Here is a 26,564-nt window from a genome sequence, read left to right on the forward strand (position 1 = left end):
CTAACTGCTGTGAGCCAAGTAAGGTCAGTAAGGGAATAAAATTGCCCAAGATGCTTAACATGCAATAAACAGACATGTAAGTGCAGGGGTGTCCGATTTTATCCGAATTCGGCTGATGGGAGCGCAGGCTTCTCTTTTAACCCCGCGCTACAACACCCGATTCAACGAACTGACTAACCATCGCCCTCATTCAAGACCTCCTTAAGTAGAATCAGGTGTCTCAGTGCTGGGCTAGAACAAAAACCAGTACATCGACTGCCGTCGAAAACTAAACAAATCAGCCAAAATGACGGCACGCCTTTTCTCACACAGAAGACCGCATTTGTTCCCTCTCCAAACGTCTCAACATAGTTTTTTTTTTTTTTTTTTAACTGAAAGGGCAACTCCTTAGTATATGCCAAGTCTCAATTAGCTTAGCTGGAGAAGAAGAGGCTACAGTTTAGCACCACCACTAACCTTGTTATTGCTGGAAAGAGTTCAGAGTCAGACCCAACGAAGGCTGCAGAAAGCCCTGCATGGTTTGTTTGAATTCCCCTGATGGGCGCTCTTGCGGAGAGTGCGGAAAGTGACCTTCCCTGGCACGGTTACTTATTGCATTAGCATTCTGGGAACTCCGCTGGTTCAGTGTCTGCTGGGACTCTGTGTCTCCCCTCTCCAACAACACGAACAGTGTTTACCGTCACCTCCATAAACAAAGCCCTGAGATGTGAAGGCTTGAGTCACTAGGCCAGGTCTCATTTTGATGCTTCTCCTGCACATCTTGGGCTAAACTCGAAAGTCACACCAAGCTTAAAAAAACTAAACTAACCTGCAAAACCATTATTGAGTATATCGTCAACAGGCCCTATAGCATGACAGGTGTTGGTTTGTTGATCTAGTGTACTGTTAATGAGGCCTTCATGGTAGCCAGGTCAGGGTTGTTTCAAAAAACATTTTCAAGGATTTTGGTAAACACTGCCAGTAAAACTGGCTTGTAAGCAAATGGGCATCGGGACAAGAATTTGAGAGATCTTCGCCAGTGCTGGTTTCACACCCATAAGAAAGAGAAAAACGTGATGAAAAGGTTCCTGTAGCCAATACAAATAACTCCAGGGCATTTGCACTCTGAGCCTGCCAATTAAGGCAAGCCCTGCCCAGTGGGGCGTCCTGCTGACACACTGTTCGAACCTGCATGAGTCAACAGACTACATGTCCCATAATTCCAACCAGGAGCTAAAGCTTTGCTGTGGACCTGCTAATCCCAGTGTTAGAAATAAATGTTCTGAGCGAGTACTTGCATAATGACTGTGTTTCAGGAAAATACTAATCAACAGGCATCTAGAAGATGAAATCAGGCTTAGAACAAAATGCAAAAAGAATTATAAAATCCCCTCTAGAGTAGTCTCCGAAAATCCCCTCTATAGTAATTACACAAATAATATCTGTCTCCATTAGCAAACATGAGAAAAATAGGAAAGGAATAGGAGTCCTTAATAAATAAGATAACTCACACTATTATTTACAGCTTTTGTATAATGCCGTTTTTCATACATGACTGCATACTAATCGAATATTATCAGTTATCCATCAGTTTTCCTGAACTTGAACGGCCGATGGATCCGCCATGCTTAGCTGTCTGTTACTGAGTCTGGGTGCCATACGGTTAATGTGGGATCATTCTCCCCATCAGCGTGTGCCTATAAAAATACGGGTTGTTTAGCTTTGTTTTGGCTTCACATCATATTATTTTGGTTTCACTGTTTCCAGCGCAGCACCCAGAACGATTCCTAATGTGTGAGCCTGCATGTACCTACCTATGTTAGAAAGCATGTTAGAATTTTTTTCAGTTACCCACCCACTTCTATTGTTATCTACATTGGAAAACATCTGTTAGTTCTATACGGTCCTTGAAGAATTGAGAAGGGTAGTTATATTAGCGAGCTTTACAAGAATAGGGAAGTATTCTGGCAATGAACGTTGAAACGTCAAAATGGGCGATTTTTCGGATCTCAGAGATGAAACTGCACAAACATGTCGTTATGTCGATTGAAAGTATTGTCAAATAGCAATGCCCCTAAGGACATGCATGTTGTCTAAGGCCTTTCTGCAATTTACCGAGACGGGGCAGTGTTTGGGGACGACTAACCCTGTGCATAAAATAATACACTCATATTGCCCAAGTCATGTTAGATCCCTAACGTTGCAATGAATAGACACTCATCAACAACGGATACACGATAAAATGCCAAGCTTGCAAAACTACAATATTAGGAACGATAAATACAAATTTCAGAATACATTTACATAAAAGGTTTTTCTGCATTAAGAAATGTCTTGTCTCTCAGTACGTAATGGTTACCTAGCTTCCCTGCTACATTATTAACTAGTAACGCTAGACTAGCAATCTGGCAAGTATATTACCAATCATGTACTCCCGTAAACATTAGTCAGCTAGTTAGCACCTAGCTTGTTTGCTAGCTGCCATGTTAAGGGGTGCAGCTAAGCTAGACTATTAGCTAGCAATTATGCCGGTTCTGAGCCCCGGGTGCTACTGCTTAAGTTTCAGGGCCTCCTAGCCTGCAGACGAAACGTTAACGTTACATAAAAGAGCAAATGAGGGTACAGTCCCTAGGCACGGTGGCATTATAACAACACCGAACTCCTCAGGTATTAATGAATCTTCTCAAGTGACGAGGTCGGAAAACGAACAGGCCTAGTTTGCTCAAATTCCGCTCAACCAGCCCTTCCTGTCATTTGACTGCTATGCTTGTGACAGCGACAAATGAAAAGGCAGCGAGCTGACTAGCGTTACCTCGCCCTATAAGCGTTACATACACACACGTTATTTTTACATGAATAGGACGCCTCCACGTGACTGCATCATGCGTGTCATTACAAAAATATAAAAACACAAACCTTCTGAGGTGAGCCTACAAAAAGGCCTCACCAGCTCGGAGAAATTCAGGTTGTTTTTACGAGTCACTTTCTCCGCATCTTCGCTGCACAGGACGGCCACCATAGGCACGAACGAGTCCTGGATGAACTCTTGCACAGACTGAACGCACTGCGCCATCGTGATCCTCGAAGAATCAGGTTATGGAATAATTTTCCTCGGCTTGCTCACAAGGCTAAAGCGCCTCTAAGTTGAAAACAACTCCCCTTAGTGACAGCCCAGAGCAGCCATGTTGAATTCTACAGTTGCCTGCTGATCGATTTCATTCCCACGATGCACTGCGAGTAGTCATGTGATCACCATCTAACAAACTCAGACATCTGCGTTGAGGCAGTCAAACTGCTTTAAAAACGTCTATGTGGCTTGCGATGTGGCGATGCGTGACTGGTAATAGAATCGACATAAGTACTGTGGCTTTGCGATGTATGCTTTCATATTATTAGCTCGTAGATCGTAATATATCTGATTGTAAGTCGAACAATGCTTTCCACTCATTTCTCTAGATCCTTAATTTTGCATTGATTTATTTAACACTTTTTCGTTCAGTAGCGTGAAACCGCGCCTCTGCCAATTTCCCGGAACATTTGGAAACTGAATATAACAATTAAACATATCCAATTTCTTTTTTGTAGTCTGTTTTAGCATTGGAGCCACACCAGTATTGGTCTCATCTTTTATTTGTCCTATTGCTAAATGTTGTCTGATTGTGTGAAGAAGTCAAATGTTCGGGCAAATGTAAAAGTGGAGAAACTCGCATTATTACACGTCTTTTACTGTGTAAACTTTGGTGTGGTTGTACAATCTTTGGAGTTCTGTCTGAGAATGAACTCGAACTCTCCCAACAATATCTGGGGAATTGATGCCGGAGACAAGTGTGTTCAATTATTCATAGGGATATTTACTTTTTTTTACCTTTTCTTCATAAACACAAAGATTTCTCACAAGAAAATTGTTTGTGATTGCCAGCCTGCAATGTATGTTATCATGATTTATAATTGTATGCCTACCTTTACTAACAAGGGCATGGTACAGTTCTATGAATGAAATATTTGGACAGATTTTTCAGGATTTCTATCCAAACATTATTGGGGGTTGGAGGAAATCCCCACCCCCTCCAAAAATATACAATTAGTGTGGTTACTACTTGCATAATTAACACATTTAACATATTTAGCAGAGGCTTTTTTCCTGGGCGACTAACACAACTTCTTTTTTTACAAAGTATTAATTTATGCCGCTGAATACATGCTGAAGGAATTTGGGGAAAATACCTACACTCTCGGAAATTAAGTGACATTTTTGTTCTTCAAAGATCAAATTTCCCAAGTGCACCCTGAAAGTACTGTTCTTTGTAATGTTCTTTTTAGAGTACAAATGAGTATGTTTTCCACGCAAAAAAGGTACAAATTAATGATATATTGCCGTCTAGGGTAGGTACCTATGCGGCATCACCCCAGTGACAAGCATTTGTACCTTTATTTCTGAGTGTAAGCAGTGACCTAGTTCGGCATCAAACCTACAAACTTTTATTACAAGCTCAGTCCCATACATATGATATATTAATCCAGAATATGAATTATGTCTTCTTCTATACTCCCAGTGATCAGCTGTCTCTTCCCAGGTGGAGTGTGCCTTCTGGTGAGAGGGAGGAGGGGCTAATGTGCTTAATCACTTCTGTTGCCATGGTGACACAACAGGACATCAACACCATAGACTAACCAATACATAAGTGTGATGGCGTCTCCAGTGTCATAAGGATGTAACTCATTAGACGTGATTTTCCAGATGTTAGGCATGGTGTGGTTGGTATTCGCCTTGCTGTTCATAGTGGCTTAAACTGGTATGGCAACGCCTTCATCTATTACAGGAATTCATGGTGTCAAAAGCCACAACAGTAAGGATGCTGACAAAACAGTAACACAGTAAGATCTTTTTACTGTAATATTCACACAGAGGCGGGGAGGGATTACTGAAATTAGACAGAGCATTCTCATGATCAAGCTGCAAACCCACAATCAAAATGAAACTGAAAAATTAAAGAACTAAATGTAAAAGTCGTCACATTGCAATACCGGCATTTAGCAGACACTTGTATACAGAGCAACTGACACGACTTTTGCATTTCTACAAATTATGAGTTCATGCAGCTGGATATACTGAAGCGACTTTGGTTAAGTGCCTAAGTTAAGGATACAAAGGCACTGTCCTTCCTAATCAAACCTGCTGCCTTTCCCACCCAGGCCATTCTACTACATCTCCCATAGGGACACTACAGAAGGTATCAGATGTTAAAAGTGTAATTAAGTTGCTATCAAGGGCCTGGCTTGTAAGTCCTCTGCCCCATATTCTAGATTCCTGGTCATGTCAGTGTGGACACACACAGCATGGAGCTTTACTGGCCGTGTGGGGCATTACTGGCCTTGCCCGGTCACACAAAAGGGAGCCCACTAGCACAGCAAATGTGCAGCTCACCTGGTAGACCCCCAGAGTAAAACTAAGCAGCCACTGGCTTTAGCCTGCGTTCTGCCAAATCAATGGAAAACTGGTGTAATACAAAAAACCTTTTCCGCACCACAGTCAACCACTGGGGTAATTCCAGTGAGAAACAAGAGAAACACTTTTCAAATGCTACACAGCCAGTTTGCTTAATGTCAATTGAGGCACAGCACTTTTATTAGACTCATGTTTGATTGAATTATTAATCTGGCATGAAATCTGCAGCATGTCTCATACCCCCTGGCAGTAACCTCTCACATCATCAACACAGTGCGAAGAACCATGGCTCACGCCCTGCCACTCAGGCTCGAACCCTAAACACACAGGTGTCTGCAATACTCAAATGATCCTCTGTGTGCACCTTACAAAGTGTGAGGATTTCAGAATGGCTTTGGAGAGGATTGTGTACATCCACACACAGTGTCTGAACCATGTTGTTTTCATCTTGGGGCATGGGGAATCATTTTGAAAAGTCCTCCTCAGGGAAGAAGACCTCAAATGACAGTTGAGCATCCGCAAAAACTCCAGAGGTGTCAAAGAGTTGTAGCTGGGAAGGTGGTGACTGACCTTCTGTTCCCCTCTGTTCATCCCCCTGATAGCAGTGTTGGCACTGAGTGAAATTTTAAGATGAAGCAGCAACCACAGAATGTCAATAAGAAATCACCCCAAGCCTTCTTTCTGAAAAAACCCCACCTGGCTTTCTCTCTATGTACAGTCACCGGAAACATTAATTAGGTATTTATTAGACTTCTTTTTTAGACATCTGCTGTAGTATATCCACTTAGAGTTATGATGTGTTGTGTGTTCACACTGTTACACTCTTCTCCTCTGATGTATGCATTGCACTACTGCCACACAATTGACTGATTAGATAATCGCATGACAAAGTAGGTGTAATAAAGTAAAAATGTTCCTAATAAAGTGCTTGGTGAGTGTATATATATTTGTTTTCGAAACACTGAAATAGTAAAAAAAAAAAAACTGTGACAGCTATTGCTTTAGGTTACATTACATTATATTAATGGCATTTGCCATTAGGCAGACGCTCTTATCCAGAACGACGTACAACAAAGGTCAAATGACACGTGAGGATCATTCTGGAATGCAATGTATTTTGAAGGTGTGCCGGCACAGCTCGACCTCTGCTTTGAATAGGGAGCAATTTTTAGTGTTCTCGAGTGAAGCACCCAACATTTACATTCTCAGATACTGTGTATAGCGTTAACAAAAAGGTTATTTAAACAGAGGTATACGTAAAAACCTGAAGGATAAAACAGTTTGCATGGAGAATATAAAATTAATAGGGACATAACATTCCGGGAGATTACAGGGGTCCCCAAAGGCCATGCTGGTTGTCATTGTTACTCTGCACTTAATTAGTCAATTAGAGCAGTTGATTACACATTTAGCGCACTTGTCCTGGTTACTTGGGTGCTGAACTGGGTGTTGATTTTACGGTGAAAACAAAAAGCCAGCAGAGCTTGTAGTTCTGCAGGGTTTATGCAGTCTGGCACTGTTTTGAATGCTAACTTTCTGTCCGTGTGATCGAGGAAGTCAGATATATTGCGGGAAAGTGATTTCTTCCCGGCAGGAATCTCCGCACGAGTCATGTGATCTTACTCTGGCAGCTTTCCGGGTATATTTTATTTTCATAGGCGGACGTCAGATATGCGCTGAGCAGACGATCATAGCGCTCTGACAGACGCGCCGGCAGGCGGACCGAGCGAGCCATGGAATCAGTTTGTGGAGGCGCCGACAGCCCAGCGTGTTCCGTATGTCAGGACGACTTGCAGGATCCCACCCGGGTTGCCCAGTGCGGTCATGTGTGAGTACCTCCACAGCGCTCTGCCTGGGTCACGGTCATTATCTCTACTCCTTAATTCGGCATAAAACAGCTGCGATCATGGCCAGAAAGAGTACAGTAAGCCGGGGGATTTCGCTGCTTTGAAATCGAAAGTGTACAGTGAAAACAAAGAAGAATAGGATTTGAACATGTAACTGAGCATCAGCTAAAATAAAGTTTGTAACCGAATATCATTACGGTTGGATCAAATTATAAAATTATAAGACGTCACAGTTCTATGTCATTGTGTACTGTTGTTACTGTAGAGTTATATATAAAATAAATATATATTATATATATAAAATAAGCCAATATAACCAATAGTATGTGGGCAGTGTGCCAGCATAAATATATAAACTGTAAAAGAGTAAACAACAATAAATAAATCCCTTATAAGGATTATTCAGGAAATGCATCTCAGAGCCGCTAATAATAGTTACTGTTTCACTTTCACTTACAGACCTGCTGTTTGCATATTTTTCCAATGTATTTCTTAAAATGTATTTGTTTTGTTAATTTCTCTAGTGTGTATTTGGTTTTCCCTTTATTAAATAGTATTTTTAATAATAAATTTGTTTTGAATGCGAATACTGAGAAGTATTGGAGAGAACGCACTTGTTGGTGTTGATTTTCTTCTTCCATATATGGCTGCCTGTCTCTGCAATTAATAAACATATTAATAAAACTTTTCCCACTGGCAGAATAGGTTTAGCATGGACAATTTTCTGCCTTTAGCATGAACAGGGAAGTTGTTTTCACACAATTGTCACTGTTGATTTAAAAATGATCTGGCCTTTTTAAAAACACTTTCCCTGAGCCTGATGTCCAACCCCTATATTAAACATTACAATTTTTACATTTTAACTTAATCGTGAATTGTAGTAGCAGCCATTTGATTTGTTCTACTGACTTTGAGGAATGTATTCAGAGAATCACTTTTATGTCAGTTCACCCAAGGCCCTGCTTCCACTAAGCAACAAATACACTCTGTGTTTGTCCACCGAGCAGTTCACAGGAATGAACAGGAACTGATGTCTCTCTCTCTCTCTCTCTCCCTCCCTCTCTCTATCCCTCCCTCCCTCTCTCGCATGTGTGCGTATGTGTATATATGTGTGTGTATGTGTATGTGTGTGTATGTGTGTGCCTGTGTGTGTGTGCCTGTGTGTCTGTATGTTTGTGGGTGTGTCTGTGTGTGCCTGTGTGTGTGTCTGTATGTGTGTGGGTGTATGTGTGTGCCTGTGCGTGTGTGTGTGTGTGTGTGTGTGTGTTTGCCTGTATGTGTGTGGGTGTACGTATGTGCCTGTGTGTGCGATGTGCAGGTTCTGCAGGTCCTGTCTAACACAGTCACTGCGAATAAGGCCACACTGCCCACTCTGCAGGGCTCCGGCCAATGAGTTTCAGATCCTCCCAGCCCCTGATGTCCTGGCCCCTGTGGGACGAGGCGCAGTTGCCCAAACAGTAGGACATAGCAGCGCTACGCACTCTTCCTGCACCCAAACAGTAGGACCCATACACACTTCCTGCCAGAAAAAGATACAGTTACGCTGTGCGGGAATTGTACCTGTATGGGTACAATGAATGCCTTGCCACTAGGGTAGTACTCTCAAAGGTACCCCCACTGTAGCCTCCACCCTTCTAGATCAGTATCCTAAGGTACAAATATGACCCAGTGAGGGACCTTTGTAGCCCTACCTTACTTCTTTCTCACAAATAGGGTGTGTTCAGTGATGTGTGTTCAGTGATGTTCCTGATTATACCTGATTATACCACTGGGTGGCAGTGTGTATCCAATTAATCAATGACCCTTCTTTTCACCCATTAAGGAGTAAATTAAGAAATTAAGCAAATGCCTGATTATTATTATTATTATTATTATTATTATTATTATTCCCTTTTGCTGGGACAGTTGAATTATTTCTGCACTTTTACTTGATGCAGTTAAAGCATGCCCTGTTCTAACACATTTAGAGACATCAAGTCATCAAGACGCAGACGAAAAAAAAAAAGAGATTGGTTTTTTTTTACATAAAACAAGACAATTTCTCGGATACCAAAAACATGTTGCTGTGAAAATTTTTTGTTTAGATATTATTTCTTTATTTACTCATGTCCTCTATGGGTGGGTTTTAAGAGGTTAGAAATGGCATTTGAACCCTGAATGACACGGCTGTGCTCTCCCCAGGCTCCCCGGAGCAGGATACGAGACCACCTCCAGAGACATGGCACGGCCCTGCCACTGATGGATCCCTTCGCCACAGTGTCGTCATTGCGACTGTCCAGTGGCATGCAGGAGTGAGTGTCCTTCATCACACAACATGAACTCTCTTTATGAGATGACGAGGTCAGAAGAGATGGGAACGGCCATGCTCCTTGATTTCATTTATCGATCGATTTATTGCTTGATTGGTTGAATTGATTGGTTGATTGGTTGAATTGATTGCTTGATTGGTTGATGATTCAATTAATATTACTTGATTGATTACTTGCATGATTGACTGGTAGATAGTTTGGTTGATTGATTGGTTCACTGATTGATTTATAGATTTTTATTTATTTATTAATTTCTATACATCATTTATATATTGATTGATTTCATGGTTGATTGGCTGAATAATTTGTGATTCATTGATGTATTAATTTCTTAATTACTGAGTTAATTAATTAGTTGGTTGATTTATTTGGTTCATCAATTGACTGATAAGACGGCCTGTAGCGTAGTGGTTAAGTTACATGACTGGGACCCGCAGGGTCGCTAGTTTGATCCCCAGTGCAGCCACAATAAGGTCCGCACAGCCGTTGGGCCCTTGAGCAAGGCCCTTAACCCCTCCAGGGGAGGATTGTCTCCTGCTTAGTCTAATCAACTGTATGTCGCTCTGGATAAGAGCATCTGCCAAATGCCATTAATGTAATGTAATGTAATCTGATTGATTGGCTGCTTGGTTGGCTGATTGATTGGCTGATTGGTTGGCTGATTGGTTGGCTGATTGATTGGCTGATTGGTTGGCTGATTGGTTGTTGGAACATACTTGTCAGGGTGGCGAATGGAGAAACCAGGTATAACCAGTAAGTAGATTTGAGGTTTTATTTCCGTACGTCAACAGAGTTCAATCGCCGGCAAACAATCACAGGAGAGGTAGGCAGAGGTTTGGTCATTGTCACAGGCGGGAAGTTCGTAAACAGAATAGCAGTCCAAGAAGTTCACAGTATAGAATCGGCGTTCAAAAATCTGAAGTCTACTAAACCACAAAGTAGACAATCAGGAAACTGCTTGAGAGAATGCGGAAGACACATACCAATCTGGCAAAGTAAATGTGGAGACAAACAAGTACAGTACTGTGCAAAAGTCTTAGGCACCCTAGATAAAAATAAATTTGGTCTTCGATGTTTATAGTTTTCTGCATCAGTGTTTAAGTAGAAAAGAGCACATTTGAAATTTCCAAAATAAATTAAATGTTGCAGATCATTTTTGCATTGCATTCAATAAAGTAAACTAAAATGTTAAGCAAAAGACCACTTTTCTTCTGGGATTTGCTGGAGAGCTAGAAGAAACTGAGATGCCCAAAGTCTGCAGAATAACTGTGGTAAGTTCCCCAATATGTTTGGAACAACCAATTTCCTTCTAAATAATAATAATTATAATTGAGAACTGATGCAGTTTTAAAGGTGAAGGGTGGTCACAAAAGTGTTGATTTTGATTTGATTTTTACCTGTATACTGCTCTTTATAGTACATTTTGTGATATGTAAAAACATATAATTTCATTATTTTTCAAAGCATCTTCGCTTTCATAGACTTTATTTTACATGTGCCTAAGACTTTTGCACAGTACTGTATACATTCACAGATGAATTAAACTGGAATGATCATCAGGTGAGAGAATGGATGAGGAAATAACAAACAGGTGAAACGAATGACTGGAGTGAGAGGTACAGAGTGGGAATTGGGACAAAAAGTAACATGAAACCAACAACGCAAAATAGAATGCAATACCAGGTGTGACAATTGTAATAAAAACAGATGAGACAAATAAATGCGGTGAGAAACAGACAATAATGTGAAAATAAGTGATCTAAGACATAAAACATTAATGGGGAAAAACACAGAATGTGACAATACTGTCACATTCTGTGCTGTCAATGCTTTAGTAACGCTGCCCGCACAAACTCTTCTCCTCTCTTTTCCCAGACGTTTGCGTCTTCTGAGTGCATCGATTGAGGCCTCGCAGATTGGACCACCTCCTGTCCCACGTGACCAACCTGCCATGCCCATCGTACCTGCCCCACACATCCTACCTGCCCCACGTGTCCCTCCTCCCCTGCCTACGCAACCTCCCCCACCCATCCCACCTGCCCTACGCATCCAACCTGCCCCACGTGGCCCTCCTGCCCTGCCTACCCAACCTCCCCCACCCATCCCACCTGCCCTACGCATCCAACCTGCCCCACGTGGCCCTCCTGCCCTGCCTACCCAACCTCCCCCACCCATCCAACCTGCCTTGCCACACCCAGTCCCGCGTGCGGGACCTGTTCCCCCACCCATCAACACCATCCCCACGTGGGCACCACCTCTGGACTCCCCCTCGCCTTCCAGCTCATATTCGTCCTCCTCAGATGAAGAGTAAGTCCGTGTTCTTCGGTTCTGAAGGTGCTGTCAGACATTAGGAAAGTCTGAAGAAAAAACTGACAACTGAACAGAAGAAACTGTGTGTCAATATACTGCTGTGTGCTCTGTCCCACTGCATCTGCTGATTGAATGAAGGTATCTGAACGTATCTCCTCTCAGGTTTCTGGATGACATGCTAGATGATTTCGAGATGTGGCAATCAGGGGACAGAAGGTAAGAGAGCATACACTTAAACCAAAAGAGATGATGCGGAAGGTCTACATAAAAACAACAGTCAGGAAATGAAATGACTGTGAATAGATTACGGTGAAGACTACCCAAGCAGACATTCTAATACTCGATAGGTTGTGGTGAATTTCTTCATAAGACTTAAAACCGCGGATTGTTTGATCAGAATCAGCCTCAGGAGGATTTGAGGTGTCCCGAGCTCGCTCAATTTTGAACCAGCCCCATCTGTTCTTTCTGCAGCTCTGTCGATCCATTTGGGAATTTCAACTGCCCTTACTGCCAGCAAGGGGGACTGGATGAGCCGGGTCTGCTGGAGCACTGCAACACCAATCACAGAGCTGATCCCAGGCGTGTGGTAAGCAAAGCTCCGCCCTCCCTTGTAGTCCTTTCTCACGTGAAAAACACGACGCCCCCACACTGTTTTAACACTGCGCCCCTTCTCCCCCCCCCGAGGTGTGCCCCATATGCGTGTCCCTGCCTCACGGAGACCCCACCTATCGGAGCGCAGACTTCATCGGACACATAAACCACCGCCACCGCTATTACAGCGCTGACTTCATGGTAAGAGCTTCACCCCGCCACCACAATCAGAGGTTACATGACTTAACCACTGTCGTCCGTCTATACAGCCTATACAGTTTATGTACATCAGTAATTCATGATATCAACTACATGAGTTAATGCTCATTCACATTGGAATGAAAAAAGGTTAACGTATTGTAAAGGTTTATCCTATCGTTTGCCAATGTATATATATTCAGATAATTAATACATTAGTTACTTATTAAGTAATGAAGAGTTCATGGCATGCTTAATTAATGCATTTGTGCATCAATTAATTCATGTTAACAACTACATTAGTGAATGCCAATTCATGTACCTTATTGTAAAGTGTGACCCTACGTTTTTTCTTCTTTACGTTTGGGGTTTCATTTTAAGAAATATTGAACATTCTCACCCAGCTATGGAAGGTGCTGGGTTTGGAGAGCATTGTGTATGTCCACTGCTACAGCAGTGTCATGACCTGGTGCTCCTGTGTAAACTCCTCTCTAGTCACTAAAGGAGGAACCACCTGTGACAAATGTACCAAAAAAATCTAAAAACGTTGGTGCAATCCCCCATGTGACAATAATGCTATGTCGCAAAATGTGTTCCACCTGAAAATTCTGTTTTTATGAGCTAATAGGCATTTGCACTATAAATACAATAAATCACACAGTTTCATATCAGAGACAATATAGTATATAATAAACATGTGCTTACTGTAAGGTTCATTATACAGTGGATGTGCAATATGTGGCAGTGGAATCTGAAATGACTTGTTCCTAGTTAGAAAGTAAGAGCGTATCACCCAGTTCACAAAAAAAACTAAATACTCAGATGCCATTGTAGAAATGACTATACAGAAAGTAGCATGAGATTTAAAAACATTGTATGCCCATCAAAATGATAACAAGTGCGTTTTGTGTTACAGGATGTGGCCCACAATGATACCATCAGCCAACAAGCAGCAATCCTGGCCTCCTACAACTCTCTGGCGCAAAGCAGTTAAATCGAAATGTTCTGTGATCTGTAATTAGCCAATTATATTCTGAACTCTATGTGTGGAGATGTAGAGAACCCAGTGAAAACACTGAGGTACTGTACAAACACACATTTACGACATAGGCAAGATCAGAGTATGCACTCACAGTAAACTTGTTGCAATATATTAGTGATAAGGCCTTTATTAAGCTAGAGATAGCATATTAATACCTTATCAAATGTGCTGTAAAACGCGTAACTGCAAGCTCTGTAAGAAAAACAGTGTGAAGTGTTGGCCTGGGACTAGCAGACCCGAGATGAGAAGAGTTATTAGAGCTGCAGAATATTAAACATAATTTGTTTTGTAGTGTCTATACGTTAGTGATATGGGCCCATACACTGCCAGGGATATAATGTGCCAGGTCTTTGTGTACTTATTATGGAGTTCAGGACTTGAATGGAAAGCATAACTATTTTTTATGTGCAATATATTTTCCTACTTTTTATAGCAGAATGGCCTTTCCTAAACTTGGGGAATACAATAAATGTAAAATGCAGGATTGTGAATGTGTTGTGCTAGTGAGTGATATTGAGGTTTGGTGCTAAATCACTAGAACAAACAAGATGGCACCATTGCTGTACTATGCAAGATACCTTTGCACATGTTTTCTATCATGAAATAATATAAGATACAGGAATTTTAATAGTAACCAGTATGTTTGTACAGCCAGGTACATAAATATTTAGACATTGACAGAGTTATTGATATTTTAGCCATTTACCACAGGATATTGGAGTTGGAAGTAAACGTTGTCATCATTTTGCCTACCAAAGTAACACATGAGTGATTTTAGTGTTTAGTTTGGCAACATCCTCGGATCGAAATATCAGCAAGACCACCTAACCTCAGCAAACCAAATGATGACTCATAACGACGGAATATCATTAACTGCACGTTATCTGACAGTGCCCAGATAAACGTCTACAACAAAGGCAAATGACTTGTGTGTCAGTGTCGTCAGTAACGTAAACTAGCAAGCCAGCTAGCTAACGTTAGTGCACTGGGGATACCTTATTGCAATAGCATTGCTTAGCTAACGTTAGTGCAGTGGGGATACATTATTGCCAGTGCCTAATACAATGGCTTAGCTAGTGGAGTGGCGATACATTATTGCTGGCTAACTTTAGGAAACGATACTTAACTAGTGCAGTGGAATGAACTATTGCTATCTAACGTTAGCAATACCATTGCGTAGCAACCAATAAACTAGCCTACTGTTCAGCGGAAGAATACATTTAGGCTACCATATAAACATAGTTCCATTAAAAATACATTAATTTAAAGCTTGTCCTGTCTTTCTTTTGTGAAATTTTGAAAGATAAAAGTGGTAACCGTTAAAAGCGCCACAGCAAGGGGGTGTAACGGCACTGAGGGTATTTACTATTTATCTAAATCTGGTGAACGTTGTATGAATTACAGTCCTTTGTATACATAGTAAAAAAAAATGAGGGGCTCAAAATAATTAACATAATCATAGATTAAATTGTCATTGTTTCATACTTGGCTGCATAGCCTTTGCATGCCATGACTTGCTGATGTCCGTATCAACATCATCAGAGTCTGATCTTATTTTCAGGTTGTCCTACACTTGTTGTCCTAGCTCATATTCATTATTTACTTCAACGCCGAAATCCTGTGGTAGACATTGATAATCTTTGCCATGCAAATAATTTGCTTCTAAAGCTCATTTTAATTTTGGTCTTTTTTTTAAATTGCGTGCAGACAGCACATTTCCTTACCTTGAATGTGTTTTTTCCACTCCACACAACTGTCGCCTAAACTAGGGCTGCACAATATATGGTAGGCTACCTATATTTATCGTCGTGGAGATATGAACATGCAAGATAAAAACATCTCAAAAGACTGCTTCACCTGCGATGAATAGTATTTATTTCAACTGATGTTCTGTTAGATTGATTGGCTGCTCATATGCAATGTCTTCAATAGAACCATGTTGGAAATAATGCATTTAATCCAATTAATAGCAGTGTACCTAAAGCAGAAAGACGTTAGAACTGCAGAGTTCAACATTAATTTTTTTTGTATTTGCTTATTTATCGCAAGTCATGTCATCATTGCAATATTCAACAACGTTATCGCATATTGCCTATTGTCCTCGCCCTTGCCTAAAGCGATATAATTGATTAATTAAATACATTCAGAATTGTCAGAATCTTCTTTTATTAAAGGCATCAAAAATCCTATGGTCATGTGCAATCATTTGTGTGCGTGTGCGTGTGTGTGTTTGTGAAAGCTAATCTAATCTAGTCTAATAAATCATCAATAATATTTACAACTACCTCAATGTTTTTTTTTCAGTCACTACTATTCCATACAGGTTATCTACTTCATAATGCTAGCGTAGCATTTTTCAGTCTTGATATAAAGACTGCATACAGTCCCATCTCACTGCTGGGGCTCAAATTAAAGAATACTGGCAGCTCTGGGACAATGGCCACTTCCAACACCTTTCTGATTTTGGGCTTGCTCTGCCACCAAGTCATATGTCTGGTAAGATATTCACAGAAAACTCACTTAAATTTTACTTAATTCAGTTCAGTTTTACAGGGACAGTGGTAAACATTGCATTAAATGTGCCAGGTATTTACAGAGCATTTGTTGGTCTTCTAACCGCAATGTCAGGTTGTGAATGAGCGATGTGTGTTGCAGTTTCCTATGTGTGTAGGAAGTGTAAACAGTTCTTCATACCACTACTGCCAGTAAATAAAAAAAATTACATTACATTATTGGCATTTAGCAGACACTCTTATCCCGAGCGACGTACAGTTGATTAGACTAAGCAGGAGACAATCCTCCCCTGGAGCAATCTAAGTTAAGGGCCTTGCTCTTATTGTGGTTACACCGGGGATCAACCACCGACCTTGCGTGTCCCAGTCATGTACCTTAACCAATATGCTACAGGCCGCCCTCCAATAAAAAATTAAAGAACACTATGTGCTGTTTGCAGGTTGCATTGTTAAATGCAGGTGTTAATATTATTTTGTTTATTTGTGGTGAACATAAATGTTCTTCTTTTTTTTTTTTTAAAGCCGGCCTTCCATGATGTTGGTGAGTGAATTCATTTCATTGTAGATGAATGTCAACTGTTCCCATTCATGCGATTTATCTTCCAACCGATAATGGAGTCCCTGCGCTGAGGACATTACCTGTGCGTGTTTCAGTCAGTAAACACACCTTCGCCGTAGCGGTTAGCGCTACTGATGAGCTATCGATCTGGAGGCCCGGAGAGGGGTCTCATCTGACACAGATTTCTCTGCCCCACAGAAATCGATGTGGACGGAGGCAGGGACCTGGATATTTTCGATATCAACGAAGGTTTGTTCCAGTGTATTCAATACACAGTGTGGCAGCCCTGCACTTTGTTTTTCCAGCAGACTGACTGTCGTTTTCCCACACAGAGGCAGGGCTGGGTCTGATGGAGGGTGACATTGTGTACGATGGGGTGAGTTTTCCATCCGTCTCCTCTGTCCCTGGCTGCACTTATACAGGGCTGGCGCAGATTACAGAAGCACTGTGCTTAGTACAAGCTTGGTACTCTTAAAACTGTGTTTCTCTGTAAAAATATGTTTTAGAATGTTTGAAAGTTATCTTCTTGACCATGTGTGCTAATGACATTATGTGACCATCAGTATTTTGAAATGAATGCAAGCCATATTTTCTGCAGAAATATTTTATTTAGTCAATATTAATTCATAAATATTTTTTAATTTAGATTATTTATTGCATTTATTATGCCAAAAAGTGTATTATGCCAAAAATAAATTGTTGTCAAATATGTGCATTACTCATAACAACATAACTAACAACATTTATAAATGCATTGCTTGCATAATTTGTGCCAGCACAATAAAGAAATCATGACCGATTTGTATTTTTGTTTGCTTAGCATGGCAAATGTTTTCCATGACTACACCTGTCTGTTTCCCTAAAAAGGATTCAGGTTAATGCCTGACTCCAGGTGTATTGAGGCCATACAATCCCTACATCTGGGGTTCTACCTCAGGAGAGGCTTTCCTCTGGTACTCTACCACGCCTGATCTGAGCTACATCACCTCAGAATGGGCTGAGTTCAGCATAGCAGACAGTGATGGCCAGGCAGCTGAGGTTGGGCCGCAGCTGATAAGAGAAAGCATATTAGTTGTTGAAGGGATCTTCCACTCGTTGACCTCTGTTATGTCTATTTGCAAAGCGCTTGTGAGCCGGATTGTGGTCCAATACGTGCCTGCCTGTTGGGAGACCAGGATGACGTGGTGCTAGTTGCTGGCTTGGTAGTCTCACACAAGTGGAGCACCACCCAAAAACACACATCATGTCTCTGATTGGTGCAGGAACAGGGCAGGAACTCCATCCTGGGGGACCAGTACCGATGGCCGACCACCGTCCCGTACTACCTGCAGGACAGCTTAGGTACAAATTGGTCGGCTTTTAAGTCGCTGCCAGGGACCCCTACTGGAGTAGAGCAGCTCTTCTGCTGTGATTTGCTCTATTCTTTGTGTGATTCAGTTTGATTCATCGCAAAATTTGCCAATGGAGTAAGAAAGCCTCGCTACAACAACATTTGTTGAGACAGGCCTTTTTTTGCAGTGTTGATTTTGGTTTCGCGAAAGATTCAGGGTCCGTGTGTATTCTGCAGAGATTAACGCCAAAGGAGTGATAATGAAAGCATTTGAGCAGTACCGGCTGAAGACCTGCATCAATTTCCAGCCCTGGAAGGGAGAAAAGAACTACATCTCAGTGTTCAAGGGCAGTGGGTAAGACATGGTCGACGCTATAAATCTAGTCAAATTTTTCAGTCAGTCTCTCTGTCTGTATCTATGTTTAGTTATACAACATATGCTACGTATGTCTCTATGCCTGTACATACTGTATTTCTCATCCTATACTGTGCTTGCCTGTGTATTTATGTCTGTAGTTATTTATTGTTCACCAAATGCTGTATCTGTCTGTATCTGTAGTTATTGTTCACCTACATGCTATGCTTGTCTTTGTATTGAGTTGAGTTACTGTTCACCGTGGGCTGAGTCAGTTTGTGTGTCTGTGCGTGTAACGAATGGCACGCTGTGTCGGTCTGTCTGAAGGTGTTACTCCTCCGTGGGGAACCGTCAGATGGGGAAGCAGGACCTGTCCATCGGGAGCAACTGCGACCGCATCGCGACGGTGGAGCACGAGTTCCTCCACGCGCTGGGGTTCTGGCACGAGCAGTCACGGGCGGATCGGGACGACTACGTCACCATCGTGTGGGACCAGATCACCGAAGGTACCGGAACCTTCCTACCGACCGCAAATTTCCCATCACTGCACTCGGAGGCAATAGTCCTTCGGCGTGGCACAAAACTAGTGTGGCTTGGGTCCACAAATCCCCAAGTTCCGGGGGGTTGCCGGTTCGATCCCGCCCTGGGTGTGTCGAAGTGTCCCTGAGCAAGACACCTAACCCCCAATTGTTCAATTGTTCCTGATGAGCTGGTTAGTGCATGGCAGCCAATCGCCGTCGGTGTGTATGGGTGAATGAGAAGCATCAATTGTACAGCGCTCTATAAATTCCAGCCATTTACCATTTGCCCCAGAGGGTATCCCCCAGTCACCTCTCTTTGTACATGCACTGTCAACCTAAAATTGAATAAAGCAATCATATAAGGACTTGGTTGCTGATTTCGCCCCTGATTTTGGGAGCCGCTGCTCCACCAGTGGGGTCAGACCAAGGTGTGCCAAGGCTTCATCCTGGCTCAGCTGACAAAATACTTTTATCCCAGTTATTTTTCTCCTACTATGATTGTGACAGTTTTAATGGCTCCAGCCAAGTTCTTACGCCAATGAGTGCAGTAAATGATTGTAGTATCTGCAGCAATTGCAGTAATTATAGTAACAATTACAATGTAAATCATGTTCACCTTCTAGAGTGGAAAAGGCACTGTATACACTCCAAAGCTCTGAACTCATTCAGATCTGTAATTACAGGCTATAATTTCATCTTTTAGTACATGTTTTCTGCCAAAGCCACTTAGAAAAGTATGTTTCATATGGTGACAACACCACTCAACACCACTAGAGTTTTACTAGTGCTGCCATCAGGGTTCTTGCCTCAAGGTTGGCCAGATAATAGAAGAGAAGGATTAGTTGGCTTTTAAAACATAGAAACATTGAGCAGTAATTTGAAAACTTTCGAGGTGTTTGTGGAAGACAGCTAGTCAATCTGCCATCCTGGACCAACTGGAGATAGATCGGCAGAGAAGAGCGCAGTGCGGTGTTATGCAGCTGTGTCACTGCAAGAGCTGTCAGGTATCTTACATTCGATTTCCCGCCTTTTCACTTCAGGCAAAGAGCACAACTTCAACACGTACGACGACACAAAGTCCAGCGCGCTGAACGTGCCATACGACTACGGCTCCATGATGCACTACAGCAAGACAGCCTTCAACAAGGCCTCGGCCCCCACCATCGTCACCAAGATCCCCGAGTTCATGGACGTGATCGGCCAACGCATGGAGTTCAGCGACAGCGACCTGCTGAAGCTCAACCGCCTCTACAACTGCAGTACGTCCCAGACAGGCAGCAACGCCCGTTTAGACCAGGGTTAGACCCAGACAGGCAGCAACGCCTGTTCAGACCAGGGTTACACCCAGACAGGCAGCAACGCCCGTTCAGACCAGAGTTAGACCCAGACAGACAGCAACGCCCATTCAGACCAGGGTTAGACTCAGACAGACAGCAACGCCCATTCAGACCACGGTTAGACCCAGACAGACAGCAACGCCCGTTCAGACCAGGGTTAGACTCAGACAGGCAGCAACGCCCGTTCAGACCACGGTTAGACCCAGACAGACAGCAGAGCCCGTCCAGACCAGGGTCAGACCCAGACAGGTGGCAACGCTCATTCAGACCAAGGTTAGACTCAGACAGGCAGCAATGCTCGTTCAGACCAGGGTTAGACCCAGACAGGCAGCAACACCCGTTCGGACCAGGGTTAGATCCACACAGTTAGTGAATCACTTTAACCGCCAATAAACCACTTGCAGATATAGCCGGACTGGTCGTCTGGCGATTCTGTAGATAGGCTGGTCTACTTTAGGGCCACGATTGCAATTTTCCCTCCACCCCTGGTCTGTGATTGCACCCCCCTGCTTGTAATTCATGACAATACCCCCACCCATGCCCCCCCACCTGATTGGGGTGGGCCAGTCAAGGCAAAAAAAACAAAAACCAAAACCTAATTTTGTTCCCAGTTCAGCTTGTTAATTTTGAATTTAATATCTATTCTCATACAGTTGCAAGTAGTACATTTAGTAAAAAAAAAAAAATTCTGGCATCTATTGATTTTTACATAAAAATGTTACATAATGGACCTACACATACTGTAAGTTCACCAAAAGAAAGCATACCTTTGTTGTTTTCTTTAATCTTTCTGCGTGGTAATCTATCCCTTGTTATCTTCTTGAATAAGGCAATCTAACAGATCCATCTATAAATCAATATTTACGACATTATTACATGGCACTCTCTGCTTGAACCCATGTTAAACACAGACCATTATACTGTAGACCATTAAACCACCACAGCTGGGTGAATTTATGGCATTCCAAGGGTTTATTTCAGGGCAGTCATCTGACGGAAAAATTGTTTCAGCCACATCCTTGACGTTCCTGGACACCTGCAGCTTCGAGCTCTCAAACATCTGCGGCATGATCCAGGGTTCGGGCGACAGCGGAGATTGGATACGACTGACGGCAGTCCCCGGGGGACCCCCCACAGACCACACCAACATGGGACAGTGCAAAGGTAACGGAGGCTAACGGTAACACCCAAATCCTATGTGCTCCTATACCAAGTGCCCATATCCTATACCTTACAGTGTTTACCACAGTGGGTCAGTGGGGGTAAAGCACATCACAAAGAGTGGCACAGCAGAATGACACCCAGGGTTTGAACCCGTGGCACTCAGGTCCAAAGAGCAAGCCTCCAAGGCCAGTGCTGTGATATTGGCTGTGCTTTATGCAGATAAGAGTGATAAGGCCACTTCACTGTAAAGACTGTAATTATGGCCCCTCCCTTACTGTAAATTTAATCCAATCCCACTTTCAATTCAGTTCAATTACATTTTATTCGTATAGCGCCTTTTACAGAAGACTGTCACAAAGACACTTTACAGTAGAAGTAGCAGAAGAACAAACACCAGACCTGAACCCCCCAAAACAGCAAGAATGTCAGGTAAAAGTCCCTAGAGCTGTAAGTGGTGAAAACCCCCCAATGGGAAGAACCTTGGCTCGGAGGAACCCAACTATAGTATATACAAATAATATATTGTAAATATGTGGTCTATTTTGGAAAATGTAATGACAATATTCTGTATATTTTCCAAAAATATGACAATAGTGCAACATATTGCAATATTTGCATGTCACAACAATTTGTTTATTTGTAACTATATTGTGAATATATTTGAATAAACTATATTGTGAGTTGATACAATATTTATTTTAATATATTTTACAATATAAGTGAGACCTGTGTAGCACTTCAGAGTAATAGCAGTAGCCATATGTTGTGCTGCGGTTCTGGTTTGCCTGCGGTTCTGCTCTTGGTTAACCGTCGTTCTCTCCCCGGTCGCACAGGCACTGGGTTCTTCATGCACTTCAGCACGGCGACGGGTAGCGCAGGACGCCACGCCTACCTGGAGAGCAGGCTGCTCTACCCACAGCGAGGCTCGCAGTGCCTGCAGTTCTACCTCCACAACAGCGGGGGCGCTGCCGACGTCCTCGACGTCTGGGTCCGGGAGTATGACGAGTCCAGCCCCAAAGGGACCCTGAGATTCGTGCAGGCGATCAAGAGTAAGCCTTAAAGAGGCCTTACTGGTGTCTGTGTTCTTATTACTAACATTCACAACAATAAGGGGTGTACATTCACTGTCAGTCCTATAGGAAGTTTCCATCCATCCATTATCCTAACCCGCTTATCCTGAACAGGGTCGCAGGGGGGCTGGAGCCTATCCCAGCATACATTGGGCGAAAGGCAGGAATACACCCTGGACAGGTCACCAGTCCATCGCAGGGCACACACACCATTCACGCACACACTCATACCTATGGGCAATTTAGACTCTCCAATCAGCCTAACCTGCATGTCTTTGGACTGTGGGAGGAAACCGGAGTACCCGGAGGAAACCCACGCAAACACGGGGAGAACATGCAAACTCCACACAGAGAGGCCCCGGCCGACGGGGATTCAAACCCAGGCCCTCCTTGCTGTGAGGCGGCAGTGCTACCCACTGCACCATCCGTGCCGCCCTATAGGAAGTTTCATTCATTCAAATTCAAATAGTGCTCATAAAATGGATGACAGTGCAGAACAGCCTGACTGGTATTCAGGCAAGAGCAGACAATGAGTCTCCTGCTTGTGGATTCAATTCCTCCATTTTAAGGGCTGTATCATTTGTATCAGGAGTCAGAAATCTTATCCAAAAAGGGCCAGTGTGCAAGGTTTTTGTTCAGCCCAGAACTACAGTATTTGATTTTACTAACTAACTTAACCACTCACTTCAAACGAGACCTTCATGAATAGAATTTGATGTAGTAAATCGAAAGCCTGCACCCACAGTACGTCTTGTCTTCCCACCCCCTCTTCTCCCCAGCGGAGAACCATCACTCCTGGGAGCTTCACCACGTGACCCTGGATGTGAAAAAGAAGTTCCGGGTCGTTTTCGAGGGTAGAAAAGGGGCGGGGCCATCCTCGGGCGGTCTCTCCATCGACGACATCAACCTGTCGGAGACGCAGTGCCCCCAACACCAGTGGAGGATCAAGAACTTTGGCCAGCTCCTGGCCACCACCCCCCCGGGCAAGAAGGTGTACAGCCCCCGCTTCCTCTCCCGGGAGGGCTACAGCTTCCAGGTGGGCGTGTACCTCAACGGCACCTCCAGCAGCCCTGGAAAAATGGCCGTCTACTTCTACCTGGTGTCTGGCGAGCGGGACCACGCGCTGCAGTGGCCGTGTCCATGGAAACAGGTCACCATGATGCTCATGGACCAGAACTCCGACATCCGCCGGCAAATGAACAACCAGCGGAGCGTGACCACCGACCCGAACAGATACGACACGGACGGTGAGTCACTGCCATATTCCTCGCTTTCGTGCTGAGAGAGCTCAAATGGACAGGTGATGTACACAGTATTGCCCATGTGCCCTTTCTGAACTGTATCGACAAAATTGTCAGTAAATAGACATTTCAAACTGACTTAATATACCTTTAGCAACAGGGTAGTGTATCACAGCTACAGGAAAGGCTATCCCTGCTGTAAAATCCAGCGATGCCAGCTTGACCATCTTGATAATTGAGCTGGTCAACCGGCTAGTGCTGTTAGCTTGTCTGAGCCAGTAGCAGGTCAACCAGCTACCGATTGTTTCAAAACAGTTTGAGCTGTTTTTTTTGTCAGGGATAATTTTTTGAAAATTAAATAATTGAATTGAAAGTTGTCAGGGGATCAACAAAGAGCACCATGTGATCGCCACTCCGATTGTTTCAGCCAATGGGAACCGGGAATACTTCTGGGACGACCCCCGGAAGGTGGGGAGCCTGGTGACCGATGCGGACGGGACAACATTTTACCGAGGGCCAGGGAGGGGGACGAGCTCCTTCCTCACCCACGGCAGGCTGAAGAGCAGGGACTTCATCAAGGGAGACGACGCCATCTTCCTCTTCTCCCTGGAAGGTACCAAACACACAGGCGAACACACCTGCGTGAGCATCCAGAGTCCACCTGTTCTTCTGCATCTGCTCGCAATGTCGCTAAGACACAGCAGGTGTAGGACATGGGGTCGTGGTGAAGCTGGGTATCATCAGATTGTGCTGTCAGCTGCTGAACAGTCGCTAATGTCCTGATGCGGCTCACATTCACTGGAGTAAACACCAAGTGCATCCTCCATCTTGATAGAAAAATAGGTCTCTATGAATTAGGATTAGGATGCTTAATTGGGCAGACATTTTAAAGCAAACGCCATAAAATGTATCTGTTCAAAAAAAGATAACAAAGGTATCCCATACACCTGTGGTTCCCAGCAATGCTCCTGGAGATCCTTTTCATTTCAACCCTAATTTGGCACACCTGACTTTACTCATTAGCAGTGCAACAAGATCTCTAGCTGTGGAATGAGGTGTGCTTGGTTAGGGGTGGGGGAAAACCCAGTGGACAGTAGGGGTGTATCACACTACACAAAAACATGTATCCTCCTTTGCTCCACTCATCTCACCCTCCATACTATTGGATAGGAGACCAGGTGGCAGTGGTCTTTTGAGTATTGGGACACATCCTAGATTTCACAGAACAGGGTTGGGAACCACTTCCATTCGCAATGTTTTTTTTCCCCTTGTCATTTTTCACTCTTTTCAATGTAAAATGGCTAAGTGGGATATGTTTCCGGAAAGGTTCTTGATCTCCTTTTTCCAGATATGTCCAGATTCCTGAAGACCCAGCCCCTGCCCAAAGCTGACCCCTGCAGCACAGTCAAGTGCGGGACCCAGGAAGTCTGTGTGCGGGACGGTGAGGTGGCCATATGCAGGTAAACCCCCACCCCAAATTAACCCTGTGGGTGCAGTCTGCATCAGTGAACATTATCAGCCAATGTCAAGCAAGGCATTTGGTCAAATAATATTTTAAGATTTATTTTGTCCCTACGGTTATTGTACGGATTCATTTGTGTGCATTAGAGTTTTTTGTAATGCAGACTAATAGTTGTCTGGATAGTAAAGGTACACCCTTATTTGATCACCAGCTGAACAGAGGCTCATCCTTGGTTTGAGGAACACGCAGGATCATGCTGTTCAGGACGATATGAAATGCACAAATCGCACTGTAAGCTTTTTAGAATCCGTCTTAAGGCCGTTTCCTAGAGTGTTAGACCGGGTTTTCAGGTGTGGTTGCCCAGTTACATAGCAGGACGTACCCCACCCCTGAGTTGAAAGTGAGTTGGACGTACCCCACCCCTGAGTGCGTGGCTGGTCTCCGCAGGTGCGAGGGGGATGGGTGCCGGAGAATCGGCCCCGCCCCGGACACCGTGCCGACCGCGGCGGTGGCGGCGGCAGGCGTGTGTGCTCTCGTCGCCATGGCGATCGTCGCCTTCGCGAGCGTGATGCAAGCCAGGAAGTACAAGAGGAAGCTGCAGGAGAAGGAGGCTGCAATGGTGCTGGAGAATGTAAACATGTCATAATGGTATGCATGTTCCTTTAAGGGAGCACTCTCACTTTTTCTTTTTTTTTTTCCCCCCCCAGAGGAGTTTATTTGGATTAAAAGGTACAACAGGTAACTTCTAACAGTCGAGAGGAATATCAACCCCCTTCTCTGTAAACACGCTGATGTTGAAACGCCATTGGCAGTGGCAATTAGAACCAATTTTCAATTCTCAATGATAGGAAGGGATTTACAATGGCGTTGTAAGATTTTTGTGTTAAAACATTGTTACCCATTGTACCGTCACTTATTGTACAGAATGAAATGCTTAAATTAGGTGTAAAAAAATAAATGTTTTATGTCTCCCCCAACTGGCTACATTGTGCCACTACAGCCATTTTTGCATGCAAAGCTGTTCCATTAATTCAAGTCACAAGCCCTCAACTCATTTCATGCTCCGTTTAGTAAACAGTGTCGCGGCATTCCCCCGATTAACCGACATTTACACCCTGCTCTCCCCTCTTCAGGAAATGTCATCAGGTTCAGCTGATCTCAGAAACCTGTGAAACCAATTCCTATTTGAGCTAATGTTGATTGATGCAATAAACCAGAAAAAAAAAACATTGTGCTAGAATGCATCCAATTATATGGGTCTCCAGGATTTTACCAAGTTGTAAAAAAAAT

General features: G+C 43.4%; 3 protein-coding genes across 7 annotated transcripts in view; 2 read left to right on the top strand and 1 right to left on the bottom strand.

Moving 5' to 3' along the window:
* Positions 1-3,192, bottom strand: part of trappc8 (trafficking protein particle complex subunit 8) — a 41,746-nt gene extending 38,554 nt beyond the window's left edge. For all 3 annotated transcript variants that reach the window (XM_061238741.1, XM_061238740.1, XM_061238739.1), the window contains exon 1: positions 2,896-3,192. In XM_061238741.1, coding sequence (XP_061094725.1) covers positions 2,896-3,052 — 157 coding nt within the window. In that variant the 5' untranslated portion in view covers positions 3,053-3,192. The remainder of the gene's footprint in view (positions 1-2,895) is intronic.
* A 3,731-nt stretch (positions 3,193-6,923) lies between these two features.
* Positions 6,924-15,909, top strand: LOC133125778 (uncharacterized). 3 transcript variants are annotated; one of them, XM_061237364.1, is made up of 8 exons: positions 6,924-7,253; positions 8,591-8,771; positions 9,454-9,563; positions 11,457-11,888; positions 12,054-12,107; positions 12,363-12,477; positions 12,576-12,683; positions 13,597-15,909. In XM_061237364.1, exons 1-8 carry the CDS (start codon positions 7,159-7,161, stop codon positions 13,672-13,674), a joined length of 1,173 nt encoding a protein of 390 aa, XP_061093348.1. In that variant the 5' UTR covers positions 6,924-7,158; the 3' UTR covers positions 13,675-15,909. The 3 variants fall into 3 exon arrangements, with proteins under 3 accessions (XP_061093348.1, XP_061093349.1, XP_061093350.1); XM_061237365.1 differs by having other exon boundaries at positions 6,926-7,253; positions 8,591-8,729; XM_061237366.1 differs by lacking the exon at positions 6,924-7,253 and having other exon boundaries at positions 8,629-8,924.
* Positions 15,910-16,211: 302 nt separating this feature from the next.
* Positions 16,212-25,920, top strand: mep1ba (meprin A subunit beta a). Its single transcript, XM_061239034.1, has 13 exons — positions 16,212-16,218; positions 16,993-17,043; positions 17,127-17,170; positions 18,057-18,135; positions 18,362-18,479; positions 18,807-18,985; positions 20,041-20,259; positions 21,349-21,501; positions 22,335-22,550; positions 23,351-23,818; positions 24,240-24,425; positions 25,161-25,272; positions 25,722-25,920. Exons 1-13 carry the CDS (start codon positions 16,212-16,214, stop codon positions 25,918-25,920), a joined length of 2,031 nt encoding a protein of 676 aa, XP_061095018.1.
* The last annotated feature ends 644 nt before the right edge of the window (positions 25,921-26,564 follow it).

The sequence above is a fragment of the Conger conger genome, chromosome 4 (assembly GCF_963514075.1).
Source record: "Conger conger chromosome 4, fConCon1.1, whole genome shotgun sequence".
In the NCBI taxonomy this organism is placed as follows: Eukaryota; Metazoa; Chordata; class Actinopteri; order Anguilliformes; family Congridae; genus Conger; species Conger conger.